General features: G+C 31.1%; 2 protein-coding genes across 2 annotated transcripts in view; both read right to left on the reverse strand.

The window, feature by feature from the left end:
• Positions 1 to 7757: 7757 nt before the first annotated feature.
• Positions 7758 to 10989, reverse strand: LOC107004120 (nudix hydrolase 18, mitochondrial-like). Its single transcript, XM_015202354.2, has 5 exons — positions 10748 to 10989; positions 8940 to 9054; positions 8695 to 8778; positions 8445 to 8573; positions 7758 to 8362 (listed from the first exon to the last, which is right to left on the reverse strand). Exons 1-5 carry the CDS (start codon positions 10831 to 10833, stop codon positions 8168 to 8170), a joined length of 609 nt encoding a protein of 202 aa, XP_015057840.1. The 5' UTR covers positions 10834 to 10989; the 3' UTR covers positions 7758 to 8167.
• Positions 10990 to 19844: 8855 nt separating this feature from the next.
• Positions 19845 to 26310, reverse strand: part of LOC107002970 (condensin complex subunit 3) — an 11420-nt gene continuing 4954 nt past the window's right edge. Inside the window, exons 4-12 of the mRNA XM_015201194.2 lie at positions 24477 to 24745; positions 24063 to 24151; positions 22830 to 22977; positions 22294 to 22733; positions 21573 to 22087; positions 21438 to 21498; positions 21068 to 21340; positions 20680 to 20935; positions 19845 to 20434 (exon numbers count right to left, since the gene is read on the reverse strand). Coding sequence (XP_015056680.1) covers positions 20103 to 20434; positions 20680 to 20935; positions 21068 to 21340; positions 21438 to 21498; positions 21573 to 22087; positions 22294 to 22733; positions 22830 to 22977; positions 24063 to 24151; positions 24477 to 24745 — 2383 coding nt within the window. The 3' untranslated portion in view covers positions 19845 to 20102. The remainder of the gene's footprint in view (positions 20435 to 20679; positions 20936 to 21067; positions 21341 to 21437; positions 21499 to 21572; positions 22088 to 22293; positions 22734 to 22829; positions 22978 to 24062; positions 24152 to 24476; positions 24746 to 26310) is intronic.

Raw genomic sequence — 26310 nt, forward strand, 5'->3', positions numbered from 1 at the left:
ATATAATGAATAGTTTGACATATGGATCAAAACATAATGACGGATCTCTTTGCAAAGGAAAAAGGTAGAAGGAAAAAAAAAACATAATTAGAGATTATTTTTTCACTTTGAATTGTATTAGCAACTTAGTTACTTTTGCTAGAGTTTTTTAAATTTTGATTTGTATAAATAATTTAGCTAAATGTATTATATTGTCAATGCTAATCATTTGATCCTTTAGTATTCTACTTTCTTTTTGTTTTGAAAAAAATTAATATAATTAGTTCATTTTAACAATAACAACAAAATTTATGATGATTAGTTTCATTTTTATTATAATTATAAAAAGTATTTGAAAAATAAAACATTGTTTTCATTATGTCATTTTTTTGTGTATGTAACAATCTATCACCGTTCTTTTTGCTTCGAAATGTATTTATAATTTTTATGTAGTCACCAATTATTATATTTTCTCTGTTCATTTTTTATATTTTCACCCCTTATTTTTTTTTAATTTTACAAATAAAATCAATACATAATTAGTAATACATTTATTGTCTAATAAAATTATATATTTGAATTATTTATAACTCATTTCTCTTCATCTTACTTGTAACATTTGATATTAAATATTATTCATAACTTTTATATGTTTTATTTTTCGTAAGTCTTATAAATATTTAATTAATGTTTAAAAAATTATAATAAGTAAATGTAATACTAAAATTAAAAAAAATCATTTTTTTTTGACGAAATCAGATTTTGAACAGAACATTAGTACTGCTACAAAAGATAGAACATTAGTACTCCTACAAAAGATATAGAAAATTAAAACATATAAAATATTTTCAACCTAACACAATATATTGTTATTTCAATTATCTCTTATTCCATTTACTTCATCACGTTGAATATTTTATTTCAATATATATAAAATACAAAATAAATAAATATATTTTATATGTTTAAAAAAAGTTTATGATATCGCAGACGATGAGAAATATTAATATTATCTAATATATTCGATACTAACCTAAATATTACATATTTCATATTATTATCTTATAAATATTTTATATAATCGCGCGAAGCGTGAATAATTTCACTAGTTGGTTATATTTGTTGAAGGAAGTTGATGGAACAGTTCAAAGGAATAGTTTCTGTGAAGTTGTACGAGTTAGAGTTTGAGTTACATTAACACTAGATTATTCAATCTTAATTTATGTACAAGTATATACTTTGTACGACTAGAATAAGCTGTATATATTATTTGTGTTGTATTAGGATTTCTAGTGTAGCTAGTATAAGACTCTTCTCCTATATAAGGAATATGTAACTCAATCCTTCAATTATCAATACAATCCTTGATTCTTCATATATTTGTGAGAATTATACATGGTATCAGAGCAATAAAGTTTTTCCGCTCATTAACGTTTTAGATCTAAAAAAAAAAACATTATCAAACCACAATGGCCCCTTCTACCAACACTTTTTCGACCTCTTCACTTCATCACCTTATTTCGTCATGCTCCATTAAACTTAAGCCGACGAACTATCTTCTATGGAGAACACAAATGACTCAGTTGATTCAAGTGATGAGATTAACCTATCTCATCACAGAACCACGTAAAAAGACCTGTTCCACTGAACAGACTACCGAGAAAACTGTAGCAGGCGAGAAGAGTGCAGAAGACAGCAACATTGTTGATGACTGGGAGGAAAAGGACGTGTTACTAAGGAGTTGGATATCAGGCACCTTGACAGAAGAAAGCATGTACCTGATCGTAGGCTGCTCAACTGCCAAGGAGATGTGGGAATGCTTGGAAGAAGCATATCTTCAAGCAACAAAAGATAAGGAGTTCCAACTCAAGCAACAACTGCAAAGTGTGAAGTTAGGAACCAAAACCAATTACTGAATACATTAAGGAATTCAAAGGCATATGCGATGGCCTTGCAGCCATTCACAAGCCTTTAGATGAGGATAGCAAAGTGATTAATTTTGCTAGAGGTCTAGGTCTTAAGTACAAGACCTTCAGAACTGTCATGTTAGGTAAGGAACCGTATCCTACTTTTAATCAATTTATTAATGCTCTTAGAGGTTTTGATATGAGGGAAGATAAAGAAGAAGTGCCTCAACAAAATCATAACATGGCATTCTCTGCCCAAAGAGGCAAGGGAAGAGGAAATTACTCTCAAAGATGAGGAAACAGTAATTTTAATTCTAGAGGAAAAGGCTTTAAGCCCGCTGGACAGGGAACAAGTTCTTATAACAGCAGAAATGGACCTGGTCCTCAGAACAGTTCTTCAAGTGGAAGTCATGAGAGGAATAATTTTGATGCTTATCAAATTTGTGGTAGGAATAATCATACTGCTCTTAAGTGTTTTTACAGGTGGGATTACTCTTACCAAGCTGCAGATGAGCTACCACAAGCATTAGCTGCTACTAATCTTTAAAACACTGATGACACCTTGTATGTGGACTCAGGAGCAAGTAGTCATATGACACATAACTCAGGTATCCTAACTGATGTTAAACACTACAATGGACCAAATAAAATTATTATTGGGAATGGATCAAAGTTAGACATAACACATGTTGGGAACACATCCAGATCAGGTCTAAAATTAAAGGAAGTTCTTGCAATCCCTAAGATTAATAAGAATTTACTCTCAGTTAGTAAGCTTGCAAAGGATAATTGTTGCACTCTTGAATTTGATTAAACTAACTTTGTTGTAAAGGACAAGAAGACAAGGGCACTGCTGGCCAAGGGAACTAAAAGAAATGGACTCTATGCTTTAAAAGATAACAATCTCTATTATTTAACTGCTGCACACGATTGAAACACGTCGGGCAACATGTGAAGTCTTTAAAGTTTTTGAATAGTAATAGTTGCATCAATGTTAGTAGTTGGAATAAAATGCATACTGTTTGTTCTAGTTGTCAGTTGGGAAAGAATTGTAAACTTCCTTTTGATTTGAGAAATAAAATTGAGAAAAAACCTTGAAAATCCATTGTGACTTATGGTGACCTGCTCCTGTCGAATCTCACAACATATGAAATATTATATCATTTTTGTTGATGATCACACAAGATATACATGAATTTATCCACTTAAAAAGAAGTCTAAATTCTTTAAGGTCTATCTAAAATTTCATAAAATGGTGGAAAAACAATTTTCTAAAGAGATTAAGATTTTTCAGTGTGATGGAGGTGGTGAGTTTATCCAAACAGACTTCATTAAGCATTTGGAAGATCATGGCATTGTGAGATATGTTTCATGACCTAACACACCTTAACAAAATAGAGTTGCTGAGAGAAAACATAGGCATATTGTGGAGACTGACCTAACTCTACTACTTCATGCTAATCTACCTTGTTTTTATGGATTGAAGCTTTCCTCACTGCAGTATTTGTCATAAATAGATTGCCTTCATCAGTCCTAAAAATGGTGACTCCATTTGTTAAGCTGTATGGGGAACAACCTGATTACAAAAGTCTAAAAGTGTTCGGGTGTAGATGTTTTTCATATATCAAGGGCAACAATAAGTTCAGTGCAAAATCCTATCCTTGTGTGTTCATTGGGTACAACAGCTTACACAAAGTATATAGATGCTATCATCCCTCTACAAGAAGGATCTACATATCCAGACATGTTGTGTTTGATGAAAACACATTACCTTATGTGTCTTCAAAGCAATCTCAGACTAACATTAATGTCTCACCTCACCTTACTACTTTTGTTGAATCTTTCTATAAATTGCAGGCACATGATAATTGTGATTTAGGGGAAGTACATGATGCTAGTCTACAGATTCTAGCGATAATGTTGTTACACCTCATGTACTCATTGATGATGAGAGTATTTTTGACCTCTCAGCTGCAGGATCAGATGCTGAGGAACAGGTAGAGGTTGATGATCCGTACAACAGTATTGAAAGTTCAGCTGCAGATTTTGAATCTGCCAGCAGTAGTGAGGAACAGGTTGCTCTTACAGGTCCATCCAAGAATCGTCATCAAACAACCACTTTAGTTGATGTACCAGTTAACCATCAACTTGACAATGTTACACTCCAGTCCACTACCTTAGGTGATGTACCAGAGAGGTACTTCCGGCACCACAAGGGCATCATGTGATCACCAGGAATAAGGCGAAGGAACAATACTTGTCACTTGTTTCTCGCAGCAGCGCAGAAATTGTAAGAGAACCAAATACTACTAAGGAAGCACTAAAATCATCTCATTAGCTTGCAGCAATGCAGGAAGGGATTGATGTTTTACATACTAACAAGACATGAATTTTGGTGCCCAAATCTCCTAGTATGAACTTGGTTGGATCAAAATGGGTGTTCAAGACAAAATTAAAAGCTGATGGAACAGTAGATAGATACAAGGCCAGACTTGTGACAACGGGATTCTCGCAGCTTGAAGGGATAGATTTTGAAGAAACATTCAGTGATGTGGTTAAAACAACAACTATTAGGGTGGTTCTATCCATTGTTGTCAGTTCAAAGTGGGAAGTTAGACAACTTGATGTCAAAAATGCCTTTCTCCATGGCTTCTTACAAGAGAAGGTGTACATGAGTCAACCTCCTGATTTTATTGATCCCCAGTATCCTCAGCATGTATGTCTGCTTAAAAAGGCATTGTATGGTCTTAAACAAGCACCAAGAGCATGGTTTGATAGGTTTAGCATGCATCTCTTACACCTTGGTTTCATTTGTAGTAAGGCCGACCCTTCCTTATTTACTTTGAAAACTCACAAAGTCAAAATATTTCTCTTGTTATATGTGGATGATATTATTGTCACAGGAAGTAATCCATGTCATGTCTCAGAGTTGGTTCTACAACTTGAGAAGGAGTTTGCCATGCAGATCTTGGTCATTTATACTTCTTTCTTGGAGTTGAGGTTAAGTACTTTGATGGGGGCATCCACTTAAGCCAGAGTAAGTATGTCGCTGAGTTGCTAGACAAGACTGAAATGACTTTTGCAAAGGCTATAGCCACTCTTTTGGCTCAAAAGCATGGTCTACATAAAGTTGTGGGAAGTCTAGTTGAAGCATCTTTTTACAGAATGATAATAGGGAATCTTCAATACTTGACTCTCACAAGATCAGATATTACTCATGCTGTGAATTTAGCAAGTCAATTTATGCAAAATCCGAACAATGCTCATCTTCAAGGGGTGAAACAAATTCTCAGGTATATCAAAGGCACTCTGCACTTTGTACTTAGACTTATTTCACAATCACCATGTTGGTTATATGGGTACTCCGATGTTGATTGGGAAGGTTGTACCACCACTAAGAGATCCACTACGGGCTATAGCATCTACCTAGGTGCAAACTGTATTTCTTGGACCTCCAAGAAGCAGTCCACAATTGCTCGTTCAAGTGCTGAAGCTGAGTATAGAGCACTTGCCTCCACTGCATCAGAGATGACATGGATCATGTATCTACTTCATGATCTTGAGGTGTTTCTTCGATCTGCACCTACATTGTATTGTGACAACATGAGTGCTTTGTACATGACAGTTAATCCAGTTATACATGTTAGAACTAAACATGTTGAAATGGACTATCATTTTGTTCGTGAGAAGGTGGCTAGAGGACAACTTGTTACTCAATTTGTGAGGTCTAATTATTAGCTAGCAGATATTCATACAAAAGCATTAACCAAACAGGTTTTTGTTGAGTTTCGTCGCAAGCTAGGAGTTACAGTTCCTCCACTCACTAGCTTGAGGGGAAGTGTTGAAGAAAGCTGATGGAACAGGTCAAAGGAACAGGTTCTGTGAAGCTGTCTGACGAGTTAGAGTTTGAGTTACACTAGGACTAGACTACTCAATCCTAATTTATGTATAAGTCTATACTTTGTACGACTAGGATAAGTTGTATATATTATATTTGTGTTGTAAGTGTAGCTAGTATAGGACTCTTCTCCTATATAAGGAATATGTAACTCAATCATTCAATTATCAATACAATCCTTGATTCTTCACATATTTGTGAGAATTCTACAATATTTAGGAAAAATTGTATATAATAGCAAAGTATTAATTCAAATTAAATGCTATAATAATTTAAGTGTACCCTATAGCAAACTATAGCTATTTTCGCCACTCTCCTTGGTGGAATCTTGATCCCACTCTCGTTTGGTGGCAGTCTCGCTCGCCTCTCTCGCTTTTTATACAAACGCAAATGTATAAAATGTGTTTGTGTTTGTATAAAGCAAGAGGAAATTGTATAAATACATATATTTCTGTTCTCCTCTCTCCCCTCTCCCAGATCTCGCTCGCACTCTCCCTAATTTCGCTCGCCATCATCGCCTCTCTCGCTAATACAAACAGAAATGAAATGTATATATTGCGTTTCTGTTTGTATGAAGTGAGAAAATTGTATATACACATGCAAATATATATATTTTCGACCTATACACTTATAATTATTATATAATAAAAATACTCCCATGTCTAGTTTCTTTGGCCTTTCACTCTTTCTCATTTTATACAAGTTCAAATTGTATATAATTTCTTTCTCTCTCTTGTTATACAATTTGATTCAATTGTATATTTCTTGCCCGAGTCTCTTTCGCCTTTCTCTCTTTTTCATTTTATACAAATTCAAATTGTATATAATCGTCCTATACACTTATAGTTATACAATACAAATATTTCCCTGTCCAAGTCTCTTTTGTCTTTCTCTCTTTCTCGTTTTATACAATTCGCTTCAATTGTATATGTATAGAGAATTATACATATATATGTTTGTTATGGAGCACAATTACGCAAACTTTGTTATAGCATACAAATATGAATTTTGTGTTTGCTATATGTGAATGTTGTCATATTTACGTAATGGCACTTTGGGCTATAATAGTAGAGATATATGTGAGTTCAATTTATCTATTTACGGATAAATTGAATGAGTTATTTAAGATACTTCGATGCTATTTGTTTTTTCATTACGTAAAATATAAAATTTATGATTGGTCAAAACATTACCTTATCAATTATTTTTTGCGTTTTCTTCTTCTTCTTTTGCGGATTAGTTAACTATTAGTTGTTCCTTTTTTTTAACATGAACTATCATTGTCTGTGTTAAAATTTATCTTGAAAATAGATTAGACCAACTATCACTACCTTAACTATCACTATCCACCACAGTATTGATTTTTTTGGGTTCAATTTTAAAGTTTATTAATTTGACTTATCGGTTATCGATTTGTAGATATACTAAACCATTACAGATTGAGATATCGATTTATCAGTTTGGATATCAATTTAAACTTTAAGATTTTAAAAATCTTTGAAAATAACTCAGTAACAACATCCAACGGGGTGACTAAATGAACAATGCACATGAGCTGTGTGTGGCTGTCAAAAAGTTATTGTGATATTTGGGGTTCAAACTCGAAACTTCTTCATTCAAATGGACACTCATTTACCACAACGCCAATGGCATGGCTTTTGTCGAGGGTGTCTAACTTTAAATATATATCCTTTAAATGTAGAACTTGACGTATATATACAACGTAATTTTCTAACGAATGGTGTTCAATTGGACGCCCTGTGGTGATTGTGGCTATGCCAGTACACATGAATTGATAAATTGTATCATGCTAAAATTACATTATAGAATAATCTAGAGTTTGAAACAGAAATTTCCCATTATATTAGACAACTTGCGTATGATAAACTTTTATGATTTGACGTAAACACAACGTGAGTACCCGTTTCCTTGTAACTTTGCAAGCAAAATTGCTCAGTAAAACAAAGAGAACATCCAATAATTCAACTCAATACATTAATAATTTTCCAACATCACTGTTTCCAGGAGCTACTTACAAATAATCATTACTTCATCAAGCTTTATATTATAAAATGTTCAAATAAATTAAACTTTAATAATAACTACTAAATTTCAGTAAGTTACTAGATTTTTTTCTAATATAAGAATCACATTAGACTTCATTTCTAACCCTAAAGCAATTGTACCAACTCCAATTCTAAAATAACAAACAACATACTCCTATGACTAACCTCTACTACTATTATTTTTTCTTATTTGTTCTTTTAAAATCGGAGTTGTTACTCTCGTGAACTACTTAATCCGCGTGCTAGGTTTACCCATTATCAACGATTAATTCCTATTCACAAACTACTTCAACCATGTTGGTTTCGTAGTGGATCGATTATGCTTCTTCAGTAGAACTTGATAGTGGTGGAGAAAGTATTTGAGCTCTACATCCCCATGGAAGTATAGTTGTTCTACCACTTGAACTACGTTCAATTATGCTTATTTGTGATGTGAGACGACTTACTAATACTTCCAATGCTTCTTTCATCCATCCATTTTGACATAGTTTTCTTGCTTCGCGCACATTCATCTACAAAATGGTTAAAATAATTGTCAGCTAAGACGAAGATATGATATTATTTATGTCACACGAGTATAATATCATTGCATACCCAAGTTCTTTCGCGAATCTCTTTCTCAGGCCAATGGTCTAGTTCCTCTGTTACGAACAGAGGAAACATGTGCCCTTCGTAGGCAGTGTCACCGGTTTTGTTCTCAAAGTACCATGTTCCAAGTTTACACTGCAAAAGTAATCGAAAAATCAAAAGATTGAGACTTGTTACAACTATTTGTTTGATGTAATAAACAAGTTAAACGCGAAGATTTTGTTTCTTATTTTTCATATGAAAAGAGATCACGAACCTCAACTTCACCTCGTACTCCAGCTTCCTCTATTGTCTCACGTTGTGCTGCATCCTCAATCGTTTCATCTTCCTCCCAACCTCCCTACCATAACAAGAAGAGACACTTGCATTCAAAATCGAGTCTTAAAAGAATGACATTTTTTATTTTTCTCTTGATTAACGAGTTATATGATCTATAGTCACATAATTGTTTCTTCTATTAAACATCATGTTCAGTCAATCGTTTTCAAATGCATTGGATACCTTTGGGAATAACAATCCTTTGCCTTTTCTTTGTGGACTTATTAGAAGAACTTCAAATGCATCTTCATCGATCAACGATAACTCGGTAAAGTCTTTATATCTATAAGGTATACATCTGCGGAAAAATACATAATCAAAGAAATCGATATATAGTTAATAATACATCGAAAGATATATCTTTCCACATGAAAATCATATAACAAAGTCAAATCCATGTGATAACATTTTAAAAAACTAGAAAATGGTATCAAAATTATGCCATAACTATTCTTTAATTAAACATAAAAGAATGTCCTTTTTCCCAGGGGAAAAAAACAAGACATGTGATGAGTTGAATAAAGTTAGCCAAACACCACATGAATTTCTAATTTTTTTTTCAAGAAATCAAAAAAGAAAAAGAGACAAGTAGCAAAGACCGAATCGGGATTTTTAGTTTATAGATTTTGAATCATAATTATGTTATGATCGAATCAACACACACACTTGATGAATGAATAACACAAGAACTTTAGAGAGAAAGAGATGAGAGATCTAGAGAGAGAAACCAATATTTTGTGGTAACACCCCGCCGTGAGTAAATTTCCACGGCGATGGGTATATATATTAATAATTCAGAGTATTTTAGATTACAGAGAATAAATATTGCTGCCTAAAATTTGGGTCGGGGCGCTGCCCCGAAACCCTCCTTCAGATTGGGGGCTCTCGCCCCCCATAACCCCTGGCAACCTCACAGCGGAGGTTAAACCGCGTAAACATTAATATATGACAGTACATCAAATATTAATCAGGCTCCACAACCTAACAAATTATATTTTGCTTATTGGGTTTTAAATAAAAATTATTTGTTTGAGTCAAAGCTGCTCAGTTCTGTGGAAGTCATATTGCCCTAAAAGTACCAAACACAAAAACCTTTGAAATGAAAACTTTGTAAAATCCAAAGGACAAATTACATCCAAAATATCAAAACTTTGATGCCAAAATTAAGTTTTAAAGAATCAACACATTTCTACAAATAAAAATGTGTAGAAAAAATCAACTCAAAAAGACAAGGGGGTAAATGTTGAATAAGTCAATTGCAATTTGGAATAATAGAGGAAGATGACCAATTGACCATCTCTTTTAGTTTTTCCTTGAAGTCAACTCTCCAAAACAAAATCATTTTTTTAGAAAAAAATATCATGGTTAACATTATTGTTTAAACAATATTGTTCTAACCCATTAATTAAATCATGAAAACAAAACATAAACATTTATATTACAAATTAACATAAAATGCAAAAGGAAACTAACAGGGGAGGTATGACATTCATGTTCGATCGAACCTAATAATTTTAATTCAAACCATGTTATTCTCCTAAAAAATCCATTAAATAAGTAAAAGTCATTTATAAGTTTTAAATCCTAACTCCAGCTCAGAATGAAGGATGAAGCTTTTGAACAACGGGTTCACAAAGTAGCCAACATTTTTGACATGAAATATAGATATACACCTTAACCAAGACAAAACATACAATAAACATCAAATTCTTAACTTATAATTTCACAACGAATTTAGTTTGAATTCTGAATTCATCTCTAAATCATTAATAAAGTTTCAATTCCCGACTCAACCTCTAGGTGGGAATGAAAGTTTTGAACAAGAATTTCACAAACTAACCAACATTTTCGACACGAAACATAAATAGACACCTCAACCCAACAAAATAAATACAACAAACATCAAACTCTTAACTTATAATTTCAAAAAAAACGACAAGTTCAATTTAAATTCTGAATCCGTCTCTTAGAAGTTACACGAGGGTACGTACCCTACGACTTGACGACGACCCTTGTTGTAACGTTGCAAATGCCGTCCGGAGCGTGACACAAGAACCACCATATCCTTCAATTCCATGAATTCTTCTTGTCTTGCTTAAAAATGGTCTTTTTTGGTTCTTTTTTTTGAACCAAAAAATGAAAATAATAACTAAAAAATTAAACACTTTATTTGAAATCAAACAAAACTAGGCTTGAAAAAAGAAATATCAAGAACAGAGAAAAATAAAAGTTGAGATTTTTTTTTTTCTGTTGAAATGATTGGTTGTGTGTTATTAAGGGAAAAAAAAAACGGTTAACGATATATGAATAGAATTTTTCTTCAAAATGCTGGATTTTAAATGGTGCATTTTTTGGGGTTGGCACGTGTGGGACTAGATCGGCACGTGTGAACCGGTTCAGGTAATAAATCCGGTTTTTTTTGTCATTGTATACCGGTTTGAGTTGTGATATATGACTTTGGTTGTTAGAAATTGATCAGATAGGAAGTAACTATTTAGTATATCGTCTATGTTAGGTTTTGAATATGAGAATCTCGTGGCGTTAATTTGTACTTCGTTAACTACTTGGTCAGACCTTTGGGTGCTAGATTGTGCAATACTATCCCTAATGGTTAGGGTAAATCTAACAACTTCGATTACGGAACATGTGTTAATAAAGTAGTAACTGTTATACGAATCTTATGTATTAAAGTAAGAAAATTTCATCAATATTTAATTACGTTGGAGAGGACCTCAAAAGCTTTTGGTTTGTTGTTCATAATTATGAGTTACGACATATCAAATATCTTTATGTTTTTTCTTACCAGGAATAAAATTGTATTGTGACATGGATGAATTTTATGCGTTTAAATATTTTTGAGTAAAGAAGATTCAATAATTCCTTGGCTTTTGTCTATGATTTTAAATTATTCTCAATTAAAAATTTCAACATAAGAAAACTTCTATAATAGTGTTATTGAAGGTAATATAAAAATTTTAACTTTAATTCATGTAATTACCTCAACAACATAAATAAGGTTATCCTTTTGGTAAATTATTTATTTAATTTCCCCTCTTTCACAATTCCCATAGCTTTCTTGGATAATATAGATAAACTAAGGTCACACAGAAAGTCTAGTAATTAATTTCTTATAAAACAAATGATACCAAATTTTTTATTTATATATCATTAGAATCTCTTTCACTTTTACTAAGAGACATCAATTTTTTTAAAAAAATAAAAATTGTTTGAGAAGCAACTATTTACTTATTCAACGAATTTTATTTAACATGAATTTAGATTAATTAAATTTTTATTTTAAACACTGAATGATTAAATTAAAATTTCTAATAAGTCATCTATATAGAAGCTTCTATGTCAAATTAGTAAGGGTGTATCCTCTAGACTTGTTAGAAAATTAGAAAAAAAAAATATAATAAGAAGAAAAATTAACACGCATGTTAGAAAATTGGAACATAGTGAAAATTTTAAAAAATATATATATAAACATATTAAATTACTAATGTCAATTGTATGAGATCATTTTTTTGGTATCCTTATCTAATTTAATTAAGAACGTTAAGAAACTTTTCTAGATGTATCATACTTATCTCACTCTCTAGAAAACTATAGAGTCAAATTATAATATCAATAAACTAAAATTTAAATAAGATTAATTGCTTTTTATCAAAATTAATTTCCTTACTTTGTATATTTTATTTTCATCAGACCTTATTATTTATGAAATTAATTATTGTTAATTTTTTTTACAATTAATATAATATTTACAATGGGATTCGAACCAGCAAAAAAATATGTTATTGTTATTGTTTAACTAACTGTTTTTATCAAGGAAATAATAAAATGAGAAATTTGAAAAGAAAATTAAAAAAAAAAAAAGGTATGAAAGCTAGGTTTTAATTTAACACTTATAATTAATTTAAGATGGACAACAATCATTAACCTAACTCTTTCTTTTAAAAAAAGAATAACTTTAAAGGTTTTAATGATTAATAGAATATTCTTAATAATAATCAGATTTTGTTTGAATATTTTAGAGAAGCCTTAATAAAGACACGAAGCCGAATCTAACATAATTAACCATGTTATTACTTATTAAATTAATAATATTACAAATCCATTAAACAACAAATAATAAAAAATAAATGTGAAGTTGAATATTCTTAAACAATAATTAGATTTGGTTTGAATTTTCAATAATGTGAACCATGTTCCTTTTAATCACTTTATATATATTTATGCGTGAGACTATGATTATCTAGATTCTTTGCTTTAGGAATTTCAACGATGTATTTTTTTTTTAAATCTAGAAATAGTAATGGTGCATGTGAAAACATATTTTCAATAATCTGTTTAGTTAATTAACCTAAATATTTGTGAAATCGTTTTAAGGAAATGGAGAAATGAGGAAAAGGGGTTCTATGTTTTTCAGTGAAATCGTTTCTAAATTCTACGGAAAACAGAGAAAATTAGGGGAAATTAGGGACAAGTTTATTAGTCTACGTGGCATGAGTGGAACTCTATTGGCTCATGTGACATCCACATGGCATCTAAGTGATGTTTAACCGAAACTGTTAATGAGAGGGTATTTTTGACCCAATAGTTTGACGATAAGAGTATATTTGAACCGAAATATACTTCAAGAATATATTTGAGCTATTTCTGATAATTCAAGGATATTTTTGACGTTTTTCCGTTTATTATATTATAACGCAACACAACATTTTATGATAAAAGGTAAAATATCAAGTTGATGTTATGTTTGAATCTCAATCCACGACTTTATAAGATTAAAATATTATTAAGGTGCACATAATTACTTCAATCAATTATTTAACGAATATAAAAGGGGTATCTTCCTATTTTACAATACATCCAAAAGCATTTGGTTAATACTTTCGATTAAGAAATTAAACATGGAACTTCAAGTGCATTAGCCTAATCAATAAATAAATAAATAAATAAATAATTCTCAAGTGAAAAGGACAATTGATTTATTGACGTAAATAAAATGATAAAAGTGTGTAAAGTCATGATGAAAATATATGCATGCACAATTATGTTGAATAATATTGACAAAACCAAATTAAAAGAGACTTACTATTACAAGAAAAATATTTCTAGATGAAATGTGACCAAGTCTTCATAAATCATACCATCAACCGACGGAATTAGTGCAGCGGATGATGCTACTTCTTCTTTAATTAAATATCTCGAGTTTGAATTTTATATAAAGAAAAATCCTTGATAGAAAGTGTTTTTCTTCGAATGAAAGCTTTACGTGGCTCAAATTCAAAATAATAGAATTTCAACACACAAATATCGAATACCATATTTTAAAAAACAAAATATCTTCACAAAATGATAAAGAAAAATTAGAATACTCCAAACCAAATTGTCCTTGATGCAATCTTTAAAAATTAACGCTTTAAACTAATACTTATCTACTCATATTATTATTTTTTTGAGAACTATAATGTTGTAATTATTTGACTACACAACAAAGCATTATAGAACAAAAATAGATTAATTATTTCAAGGTTATAATAGATGATTGTAATAAAATAATAAGTATTCTTTCATTATTAATTAATATTTATATATATGAATCGTGAAAATGAAACATCTAATCAGTAAAAGACACTTTATTAATGAAATGATTTTTTTATATGTCACTCAAAATTAATCAAGCTTCAAAATAAGCGTAAACAAAATATTTAAAAAATTATTTAAAGCCCTATAGTTTAGAAAATTGTTGAATTATTAGTGTTAATTAAATACATGTGAAGTCATGGAAGGATTGGTCCACTTCTAGTTCAAGTGTCTCCTAGGAAAATTCCAAAACTTTGATGAAAAATGACTAAATGAATAATATTAGTAAATAAAATGTTCTTTTTCTTTTATTTTTCAAATCCACCTAAGCTTCCAATATTTAATAGATATTAAAATATGCAAGTACTAAGCAAATAAAAAATAAGACAATTTGTAGAATATATAATTAAGTAAAAGTATAAACGTATATCGTCTATTAATAAGACGAGAATTTGATTTTCTTATTCATCAAGCGTTTAAATTGTGAGATTTATAGTTAAAAGTTTCAGATTCGAATAATAAAATAAATAAAATCTTAATTTAAAAATTTTTTAAAATATAATTTACCTACCAAAAAATCAAAAATCAACTCGATATATAAATTAAAATATGTAACATCATTATCAATAATAATAATAAATATATCAATAAAGACAAAATAATTTTTTGTTCGATTAAAATATGGACCGTCGTTGACTTACAAAAGATACCAAGTCTTCCATGTTTGGACAAAATTAGGCTTCCTTTCAGAAACACATTTAATTCGTCTTAAATTATTTATCATATTTTTAAATAATATATTAATTAGAATTTTTTAAGTTATCTTATCCTTATTTTTATTGTAGTCTACAATCTCTTTGATGTTTTTTGTACAAATTATTATATATTTTGTTGTAGTTATTGATTTGTGTGTTTGTGATGCTTTAATTTTTGTTTATTTTCTTTGTGGATTATTTTGGACTCCTTTTTAATCGAGAGTCTATGAGAAAAAAATTCGCTATTTTTGAGATAGGATAATATTTATATACACTCTATTTTTTTTTTTTCAAATCCCATTTTCAAAGATTATATTGTTGTTATTATTGTAAAGTGAGATAATTATTCTCATTAAATATTTACTTTATTTAGGTGTCTATTTCCTAATGGTCAATATTATTTAAGTGTTTGTAATTTTCAAAAAATATTATTATTAGGAGTGGAAATTAATCTTTTTTAACTTTTAAAATAATAAATAATTTAAAATTTTTAAAAATTACGATAAAAATAAATTACAGATGAGGAAAGTAGTTGTGTCTTTCATATCATTGAATTTGTACCTTTTTTTAGAAATTGAAATCATCCCAATGAACGCATTTAATTTCCGCCCACAATTTCAGAAAATTTCTAAATTAATATAACAACAAATTAGGTATAAATATTAAAATTGGCAAGCTCACAAAATTTTATATCTTTTCAAACTCAAAACCACCATTGACTTTTTTAGAGAATTTTTTAATTTGGTAGTTACATAAAATGTATGAATTGCTAAAAGATATAATATGTATTTAAAGTTTAGGATGGAGATTTGAAATTACATATAAAACACTTTAAATATTATATAACCAAAAAATGTGATATAAATAGCATTGTTTATTTTTTTATCAGAAATATAATTTGATTATACCTAAATTTAATAAACTATTACAATTGATATATTAATATAAATATCAAATACGAATAAATTTTAATTAATTTATTTTTATAGGTCGATCATGAAATATGCATGGTCGGTGTTTAAAATAGAAATCTTGTCTCTTACTAATTAAATTAATTTATTATATTATATTTAGATTTAGAGAATCAAGGTGCAATGTCGGTCACCTAGGTTTGATTTTTATGAAGGGAAAAAAAATAATACTAAGACTTTTTTTTATATATATATTTAATTTGGTCAAATTTACATTGAAATTTGATTTTCCCAACAATCTACTCAATTAATTGCACATGTACTACTTGTAATTCTTGAGAAAATAATGGCATAAATTATTGGAAAATTTTTAATCCAGAAAATTTAATCAGAATTTAATCAAAATGATCATAATTTAGCCAGAAGGTAAAATAACATATTTTATGTCATATAATTCTACTTTTTTTTGAACAATTTGCCTTTTAATTTTAATATTTTTAATTAAAAATGAAAAAACGGTCATTTAAATTTTAAAATAAAAAGTAATTTATAGACTTTTTAAATTTCCAACCAAATTCTAACTAAATTTTACAATCATTTAGTATTACCACAAATTATATACTTAGTCCATTTATCTTTGTTTATTTTTTATTTTAAATTTTATTTTTTACATAATAAAAAAATCATGTTTTATCGTTGATATTAATTACTTATTTCAAAAATTATTCTGCAAAGTCTCAATTAATAGATATAATGTGGTACAATAATCATGTTAGTTTTAAAAATAAGTGTGTCGATATAATATACTCCGTCCATTTCAAACTAGTTGAATTGTTGAGATTTTTTTTATTTTTCAAATTAACTTAATTATTTAATTTTTTAAAACTAGTTATAGAATGTTTTTTTAATTTTACTCTTCATTAGTTAGTATTGAAATTAGTTATTAATTAATGTTTAGTTATTTTAATCATAAACTTAATAATAACTAATAAGGATAAAAATAAAAAATTATATCTAATTTATTTCTTAATTTTAAAGAATATGAAGTACCTCAATAATTTAAACTAATTTGAAACGAAAAAAGTAACAAATAAAGAATTAATTAATTATATCTACTATATGGGAAGTTTGGTTTCCCACAGGGTTCACATCGGGATACGTGCTTTAGTTAGAGCCTTTTTTTTCGGTTCATAGAGAGGAGGTTGTATGTGTTTTAATTTAGGAAAAAATGATCTGATATATTCCTCAATTTTGTTATTTGAATATGATATATTTTTCGTTATGAAATTGGTTTATATATACCTTCATCGTTATATAAATGGCTCAAATATATTCCAGCCGTTACAAATGAGCTCACATATATCCTTCATTTAACGGAAATGAAAAAATTAGTTTTAAATTTATATATTTTACTTTAAATTTTTTTAAAAATTATTTAGGGATATATATGATTCTTTTATCAAAGTTCAAGGTATATTTTAATTTTTTTTACACATAAAATATTTTTTGACTTCTTTTATCATAATTATTTGAGTTTTTTATTTTTATTTTTTTCTTTCATTCCTTCGTGTAAAGAAAAAATATTTAAAACTATTTTTTATGTCTATATTGTAATTTAATTTTTATATTCGAAGAAAAAAATTTGGTCATCTATAATAAGTTTTACAAGAATATTAGTGAAACATAAATAAATTTGATTATCAAAATAATAATTCTAAATAAGTCTTTGAAACAAAAAAAAATCAAAAAAATATATTTGACGAGGATTAAATTTACTCATATAGGATTATATTTTTTTAAAAAAAAATTAGATTAAAATTATTATTTTTTCATATCAATTAGAGGAAAAGGGTATATGTGAGTCATTTGTTTATAAGTAAGGGTACATATAAGTCACTTTCATAACAAGGAGTATATCATATCTAAATAACAAAGTAAAGGGATAAATCAGACTCTTTTCCCTCGAAATTAAGATATAGTTTGAATGTATTTTTATTTATTTATTTTGTCCTTAGTAATAACTACTTTTGGAAGTAATAAACACATACTCTCTCTAGTTCAATATATTATCAGGATGAGACAGATCCCTTACAAAAGATATTTAAGTACATAAGTTAAAAAAGATAAAAAATTTTATTTTTCTTTCATAAAATGCATAAGTTATCCCTCAATCTATACCCAATTTCAGCAGGATTCATTGATAGTGTCATGTGGGTCGAAAAGGGATAGAAAATTATTTATAAAATAAGTTTAGGGGATAATAGGATCTTAATATAGTATAAGTGTGTCTTTGAAATTTCGGACATAGATTGAGGGGTACTTGTGCATTTTCATTTTTTATTTTAGTAAAATATTTTATATCCACAAAAATCCCTATAACTTTTTTTTAGATCAAAGTTTCATCTTAAGCTTCATCTCCGACTTAACACCTTCGCATAAATTAAAGGGAAAAGGAACGGATTTATCCCCTAACTTTAATAAATGATACGTATATACCTTTCGTTATAATTTGCGTTCATATAAGCTCCTGCCGTCCAATTATAGATACATATATATCCCTTTCACTAACGGATTTCTAATTTTTTAACACGTTTCTTAATCCTATTGAACCACGTTTGACCCCCTTTTTTAATTCGTAATCCAACTATCCGCCTCATAACCCAATACCCACTAAATTTTCTCTAAAAGGAATCCAAATTAAAACACCCGAATATTCGATATCTCCATTTGATGATTTCAGTTTCTCCAGAAGTCGTAGAAGATGTTTAGGCTGCTTCTTTTTCCCTATCCCAATCCATTGATTTACCAGATCACTGTTGCTTTGCATCATCAAATCAATTAACGCTTACTAAGTGATATCATCATAATTTGCACCAAAATACATAATGGACGGATCTCGTCAAACTGATATATCCTATAAATTTGTTATAAATGGGTATTTTAATTTGCATTTCTTTTAGAGAAAATTGATGGGTATTGGATTGTGGGGCGGATAACTGGGTTATAGGTTAAAAAAAGGAGTCAAACAGGTAGTTCAATAAGATTAAGACACGTGTAAAAAATTAGGAGTCCATTAGGGAGAGGGCTATATATGTACCTATAATTGGACGGCAGAGGCTTATATGGACGCAAAATATAACGAAGAGTATGTACGTACCATTTATTAAAGTTCGAAGGTAAATTCGTTCCTTTTTCCTTTCTAAAATGACATACCAACCAAAGTAAAGTTAGTTAGACCTATGTTATTTTATTTCTCGTTGCTTATGAGTTTTATAATTTTGATCAATTCATGTTCTCTTATCTATAAAATTGAGTCGTGGCAATCATAAGTTTCAAAAATAGAGACGTTATTTAGTAGCGCAACTATAAATACAAATAAGAATTTGAGTTCTGATGTTATCTTTTCTTTTGGTGATTCTATTATTATCATCTACTACTAAGCTACCATTTTATCTACTTTAAATTTTATAAAAATCTAGAAACAAAAGAAGAAATATCAATTTTGAAAAACATATAGCAATTGTACCACAAATATAAGCAATAAGGAAAATAGAATTTACACCAAAGTGTTCCATTGAATAACAGAGTGAATAAAGTAATAGTAGAAATTGAGAGATTACAGTAATAAATAAAATTTATAATAGTAAACTCCTAGATTAATTACACTATTAAAGAACCATTTCTATGCATTTATATTTTAATGCCCACCTAATGTAATTACCTTATCTATATATAGACTAGGAGAAGCAAAACATTTTTTCAATAATGTCAATTCGAATTCATATTCAAATTAAAGTATTCTATTATAGTGGAATCATTTTTCTACAACATTTTATCAAAAGGAAATGAAGGGCTTGATTTTTCATTTAACATTTAAAATTAAACTGTTTGACTCTCGTACTTTGAACATAGCACAAATTACAAACTTATCTATTGTACTAACTTTAAAACCAGATAGACAAATTGTTTAGCTACAACTATTTCAATTTTCTGCTTATTGTACGAGATGCACACAAGCAGAACCGCCAATAAATCTCATAATACAAAGAGTAATCAATCAAATATGTAAGTGAAGGATGCTAACATACCTATACATCAGAATCATCATCAGATGTAACTTCAGACTGAGAATCTGCATCCTCTTCTTCATCTTCCTCATCATCATATTCGTCGATTTTTATAGTGCTTTTGACAGTCATCTTTGACAATGCTGCAGTCTTGCTAGCCCTCTGTGACCGAGTACTCGTTACAATAGGGTGAGTTGGAACAACAGATTGCAAGAGTTCTTCATCTGATGAAGATTCTTCTGCTTCCTTAGCTCGTCTCCTTGTACGAGTAGCTCTAGTTGATTTTGGTGCTGGAGTTGGCAGTACTTCCATAGACTCATCCTCGTCAAGTGTAATATCAAGATCCAACTTTCCTGAGACGTGATAAAAACACGTTAATGAAATTAAAATAAGCAAATGTATATATCTAAGACATTCAACAGACTATGAAAAAAATATAAGGGGAACAAAACCATTTAACAAAAAGGATTTAGCTTATATGAGCTCAGAGTAAAACTTGCAATAATGATGAGGATGACTCGATGGAAGCATCGTCAAGAGCTAATGAAGAAAAATGACATAGTGATTGATGTATTAAAGCCACTAAACCAAAAGTTACCTAAAATAAGTTGAACTTCATCAGATGATAGCTTCACGTCCGGAGATTTATCTAAACCCTTTAGTCTCTCAGCCATCTGTTTCAACTCCTTAAGAAGCTCTTTTTCAGCTAGTAAGGCAACACGATTCAACAGCTGCCTCATTAACTTAACAGCCTCTTGTTCTGTCGGTCTAAAGTGAAGCAAGAATAGTGTCTTGCACAGTGCAGAAACGTATGCCTTTTCTGAAGCTGTCTTCTTTGCATGGAAGCTGGCAACCTTGACAGAAAACCCAAAAAAAATATTCATTGCATTGAATAGAGCAAGAACACTGGTAAAAGTAACATACACGGATATGTTCATTAAACTAAGTAGGATGAGGGTGCTGAATAGGAAGCTGTGAATAAATACCTCGGCTGCTATACGGATTGCAAGCCCTTCTTCCCCACTCTCATTCACAGAAGAAGGTTCAGCAGAATCATTGTGGTTTTCATTATCATTTTCGTTGGCTTGCGCAGTTTCCTCATAATACAAGGGAGCCTGCATCATCTGCACCATAAATCGTGATGCTTGGGTAGCACGCTTTCGCATGTTAGAGACCATGAATGAAGATCCTGTGGCATTGCCATTGATGCCTGGCCACAAAGAGCGCATAACCGGCATGAAAGCCTTGGATAAACATTTCTGCATTGCAAACCAGAAGTTTTATTTAATAACCAAAAAATACAGATCTATCCAATTCTCGTATATTTTGCATGCACAAATTTGAAATTCTACGAACCTTGTGATTTAACGAGAGGGATGGATAATGCTCAAAGAATACAGAAAGGCACTGCTTTAACCTGTGAGGTAAGCTATTATCAGATGTATTTTCAGAAGATAAATACAAAATAAAGTGAACAGCAAAGAGATTTACCTCTCAAGTTCCTTATTCTCACTACAGAAATACAAGTTTATGAGCTTAGCTAATAGCAGAGGATTTGACAATGTAGGTATGCTTGGATACTTCTTACTTAGCAGAAGAATCTTAGCAAATCCCTCACCAAGAACTGTTTGAACTGTCTCATGTTCATCATCGTCATCAGAATCACCTGAATTGTGCTTCTCCAGTCCAGCATATAATAGGTCAAGTAATTCTATCTCCAAATCCTCACTTCCAATACTGAACTTGATATCAGATAAATTTATTTTATGATCTTGGAGTTGTGATGAGAGATCCTGGTTCATTGCTTTATCAACTATATTAGGAGCATGCCACAATCCAAGGTCAATCAATGCCTTAGAAGCCATAACAGTAATTGAAGAAGGACCCTTAACATAAGAAGATCTTAGTTGCTTTACTAAATCTTCACTAGGTCTCCTTTCTAACAATCCAAAGAGACCAAGGCACCTAATAGCAGCCCTCTGAACATCTACGTGGACATGTTTTGTCTGCATTTCACAACAATACAAAATATCTCATAATTCTTTTAAGTAGATAACGGAGGAAAAAACAACATGAAACTGCAAGGTTATGACAATTCATCCATCTCATTACCTGAATGCAAGTGAAAGATGGAAGAAAATGAGGAGATAGCAGACAAAATAGCTAAGGCAAAAATAAAGATCAAAAAAGGTAACTTTTCCAAGATACAGACCCCAGGAAGCAATACAGAATGCAAAACTTCAGTTGGTTCTATTGCTTTCCCATGCATCCAGCGAAAAGACTGAGCATGTTCTAAGAGAAGGCTAATCACAGCAAGACAGTGCAGCCATTGCATGAAATCCGCAGTCCTCTCTCTGCAAGGTCTAGCAAGTTCCTCCACTACCCGTAAAACTACTTCTTCGAATTCTCCAGGAGCTGAATGGACTTTTCTTGTCAACTCTGCCACAGCAGCAGCCCAATCTTTATCACCACCAAGATTGATACCATCTCCTATAACAACCTCATTGTCATGCTCATCTAATTCATGATCAAGAGGTATGTGAAGTAACTCCTGCAGAAATCCATTCGCAACCCTTCTGTTGGTAATGTCAGAAAAATCAAGCATCGCACCAAGCAATAGCAGTTGGCGAGAGGCAAATCGGTAATTGATTCCTGCAATAATCAAAACTATCATTGATAGCACAAAATGGAAGGAAGAAAACAGAGGACAGAGATCTAAAACTTAAGAACTACAAAGAAGTTCCTCACCAGCAACTGTGTGAGCTTTAATCAATTCAACATAATCACCAATTGAAGCAGGAAGAACTCTGTCAAGAAGATCATTTTTGTCTGATGCTTCTGCTGCATATACAGCAGATTCTGTGCCCATTGTTGTAGCAGCTTCAGAGCCCTTTGCCTGTTTAGTAAATCATATTGAATATTAACAAGATGGTAATAAGAAAATATTGGCACTATGCATCATCCAAATAAAAAGTTCATATACAGTAACATATCTTGTGTGTGTAAGATAGGTTAATAGCAACAAACCCAGAATTAGAACAGCTATCTGTGACCCTAATTACCAAGAAACTTTATGAGACCAATAGCAGTAAACAATAACTAGGTTTGCCACTTCAGTTAAACAGAATACTCAAGCCTATGCTCAAATATGTTGCTACATACTTCTACAGAAAAATTCAGAAGTAAACTGCATCTTTACTTTGGACCTTCATCATAAAAATTCACACAATTCAAGTTGAGGATATAAATGACCTCAATAGACTTAGATAGTAGCAAAATAACTTATCAGAGCAAGAACGACCAATTCGTACTCATTCAGAGTACCAATACATGTTCTTTCACAAATATAGAAGTCAAATACAGAACTGATAATTTGAGTTATTTATAAGAAATGAACTAATCAGGACAGCATGCAGTACATTTTTTAGCATAATGCATATGCTTCACAAATATTACACAACAGTTCTATCACTAGCCGGCTATCATGCAGGTAATCAACATAGATTTGAACTGATTAAATTCCAAAATTTAGCAGAGCAGACCAAGGCTCTATAAGCTGGATCTATGAATTTTGAAATTGAAGTGCGCACACATCACAATATGTTCTACCCCAACCAAGATATATATATAGCTTCATTCCTTATCCATATCATGCAATCCAAGCAAACCACTTTGGCAAGCACAAAACACATAAGAATTTACATCTAATCTGTCCAACTGATGTCATCAATTTGTGATAAACCACATTTTTTGTTGAATGATGTCCACCAACTGCTCAGATAATTATGAGAAACAAGTAAGGTTGTTCATTTATTTATGGTTTTAACCAGTTAGGCTCTTGAAACATTATAGAGAAGGTAAATGATGGAACTACAGAACAAATAACATCCTATGTTTTAAGGAGTTTTGAGCCGCAAGATGTTACATCAAGACAATTGAAGACGTAACATGAGACCTAATAAACAAATAATAAATACCCACTTGTGCCTCCATTTGCAAGTGCCTACAGACAGCTCTCCAGAAGAAAGCAACTTCTGCTTCCATGAGTTGGATGCTAAGATTGCATTGACCTGGTACGCAGAAAGAATATGCAATTAAATCTTAGAAGTGCATAAATTGCTCCAGGATTGATGACACAGTCAATTTTATGAAGAATAAAGCAAAAAACAAAAAAGAATATCTCTAGCAATATACATAACCTGAAGTCGAACTAAGCAAGCAATTTTTCATTCTATTCTTCATTTTCAGAGAACTTAGATCAAGAATTACATTTAAACATAGTTTCTTATTAAAAACCGAAACCAATATCTTGAATTATGAACCAATATGCATACCAAGCCATTCAGAGAAAGCAAAAGAAGTAGCCATCAAATAGTTTAAATTTCTAATATCAACCTTCGACAGCGTCATTATTTGATCTAAGAAACTGCCTCATACTTTGACCATCTTGTAACTTAATCAATCCTGCTTTTAATAGACTGTCCATTGCAGACTCTCCAACTGATTCATATGTTTCCACATCAAGATATTTAAGTAGTTCTAGTGGGTCCCCGTTGCAACACTTGGTGAGCCACTCATCTTTCAGCATATTAAAGCACTCCCTTACAACAGATGAAGCACGATCAGCAAGTCCCCTCTCCAAAATAAGTGTTCTGAGCTTGATGCTGCAATACGTAGAAAACACTAACATGTCATAAGATACCCTATGAATTGGAACCTACTTAAATGAGTAGAAATAATTAAAGCATCTTTTTAACACAGCTGCATACATCTAGCCAATTGTATGATCAACCTTACACAATGAATCCAACATATGAATCTAAATGAAGTTGAAAGCATCTATTTACAAATAAATGCATATGCACATAAGTATTTATCATTTAAAACAAATTGTGCTGCAAGTTATACTTAGTTGAATAGTAATAGGTCTTAACATAAAAATAAAATAGTGAAAGGTCCTAACTCTTCCATCCGTAAAAGGCAACTGTAAATATCTACACAACACTATGCATGTGATTTCAAAAATACACTGTCAAGCAGAAAGAAGAAAAAGACGGAAGACATTGTGTGTGCGCCCACATGTGTATATGTATGTATATAACCACACACACAGAGATAGAGAGAAGGAGAGGGAGAGGGAGAGGGAGAGAGAGAGATTCAAAGGACCAAAAATCCAAAACTTTAGACAGCCTAATGGTTATAAATCAGAAAACACGACTCTCAAGCATGTGTATGAAGTTAGATTTTCTAAAAGTATACCAGATTTGAGGGGTACAAATTTGAATCAACGTGCATATGGTACCAGTTTCCAACTAACTATGTATTCTGATAACAAGGCTTCACTGACTGATAACATGTCTGGCTTATGCTCACACCACAGAAAAAATAAAAGAGGCATGTGGCCCTTCTGGTTCTGAATTAAGTTATGCAAATCAAAGCAACAATACTGTCAGAGTTAATGCACTAACATGTGAAATGAATTTAACAAGATATCAGGATTACGAAAGATCCTCCGCAGAATACTTGTCCTGGTAAAACCAAGAGGCCATCACGAATTCTGTGTTTGGAGCTGTACTTGTATGCTTGTCGGAAACCCTCTCATATAATAATGTCCTAGCAGCAGTTTCTACTGATGTTAAAGTACGAGCCTAATCTGGAACAACAGACTACTCTAAAAAACAAAAAAGAGAGAGAGATGTTATAGAATTCTCTTGATATTAACCAAGAAGCTAACAAGGGCATGAGATACTTGGATATTGTTGAGGCTTCTTGTTTATTTTAGGACAAAATGCGAAGAGTTAATTATAGTCAGCAACAGGAGAATATCAGGGAGAGAAATTGTAACAACCTGTTTAGTAGGTTCGAGCAGTAAAATTATTTTGATAAAAACTGACTGGGTCGACGGACCACGCGACGGACCGTCGTGGTCACGACGGCCCGTGATGGATTCCGTCGTCCCATACTTGTGTAATTTCTTCTGCTACTCTTCTCATTACCCTCGACGACAAGTAGGACGAACCGTCATAGGCACGACGGACCGTCGAGGGCCTTCGTTCCAAAACACTTCAACTCTGATATCTGGGTACTGAGATCGACTCTCTGAACTTCGCGACGGAACTGCAGCACGGACCGTCGTAGACACGACGGACCGTCACAAACCTCTTTACTGAATTTGACTCTCTGAACTTTGTGACGGACCTGCAGGACGGACCGTCGCAGATACGACGGG

Source organism: Solanum pennellii, chromosome 11, assembly GCF_001406875.1.
Source record: "Solanum pennellii chromosome 11, SPENNV200".
Taxonomy (NCBI): domain Eukaryota; kingdom Viridiplantae; phylum Streptophyta; class Magnoliopsida; order Solanales; family Solanaceae; genus Solanum; species Solanum pennellii.

Excerpts from the sequence above, each read along its gene's own strand:
- LOC107004120 (XM_015202354.2), bottom strand. The coding sequence starts at position 10,833 with ATGGAATTGAAGGATATGGTGGTTCTTGTGTCACGCTCCGGACGGCAT. Across the intron at positions 9,055-10,747 it reads GGTCGTCGTCAAGTCGTAGG|ATGTATACCTTATAGATATA; the intron begins GTACGTACCCTC and ends ATTTTTCCGCAG. Across the intron at positions 8,779-8,939 it reads AAGGATTGTTATTCCCAAAG|GGAGGTTGGGAGGAAGATGA; the intron begins GTATCCAATGCA and ends TTGTTATGGTAG.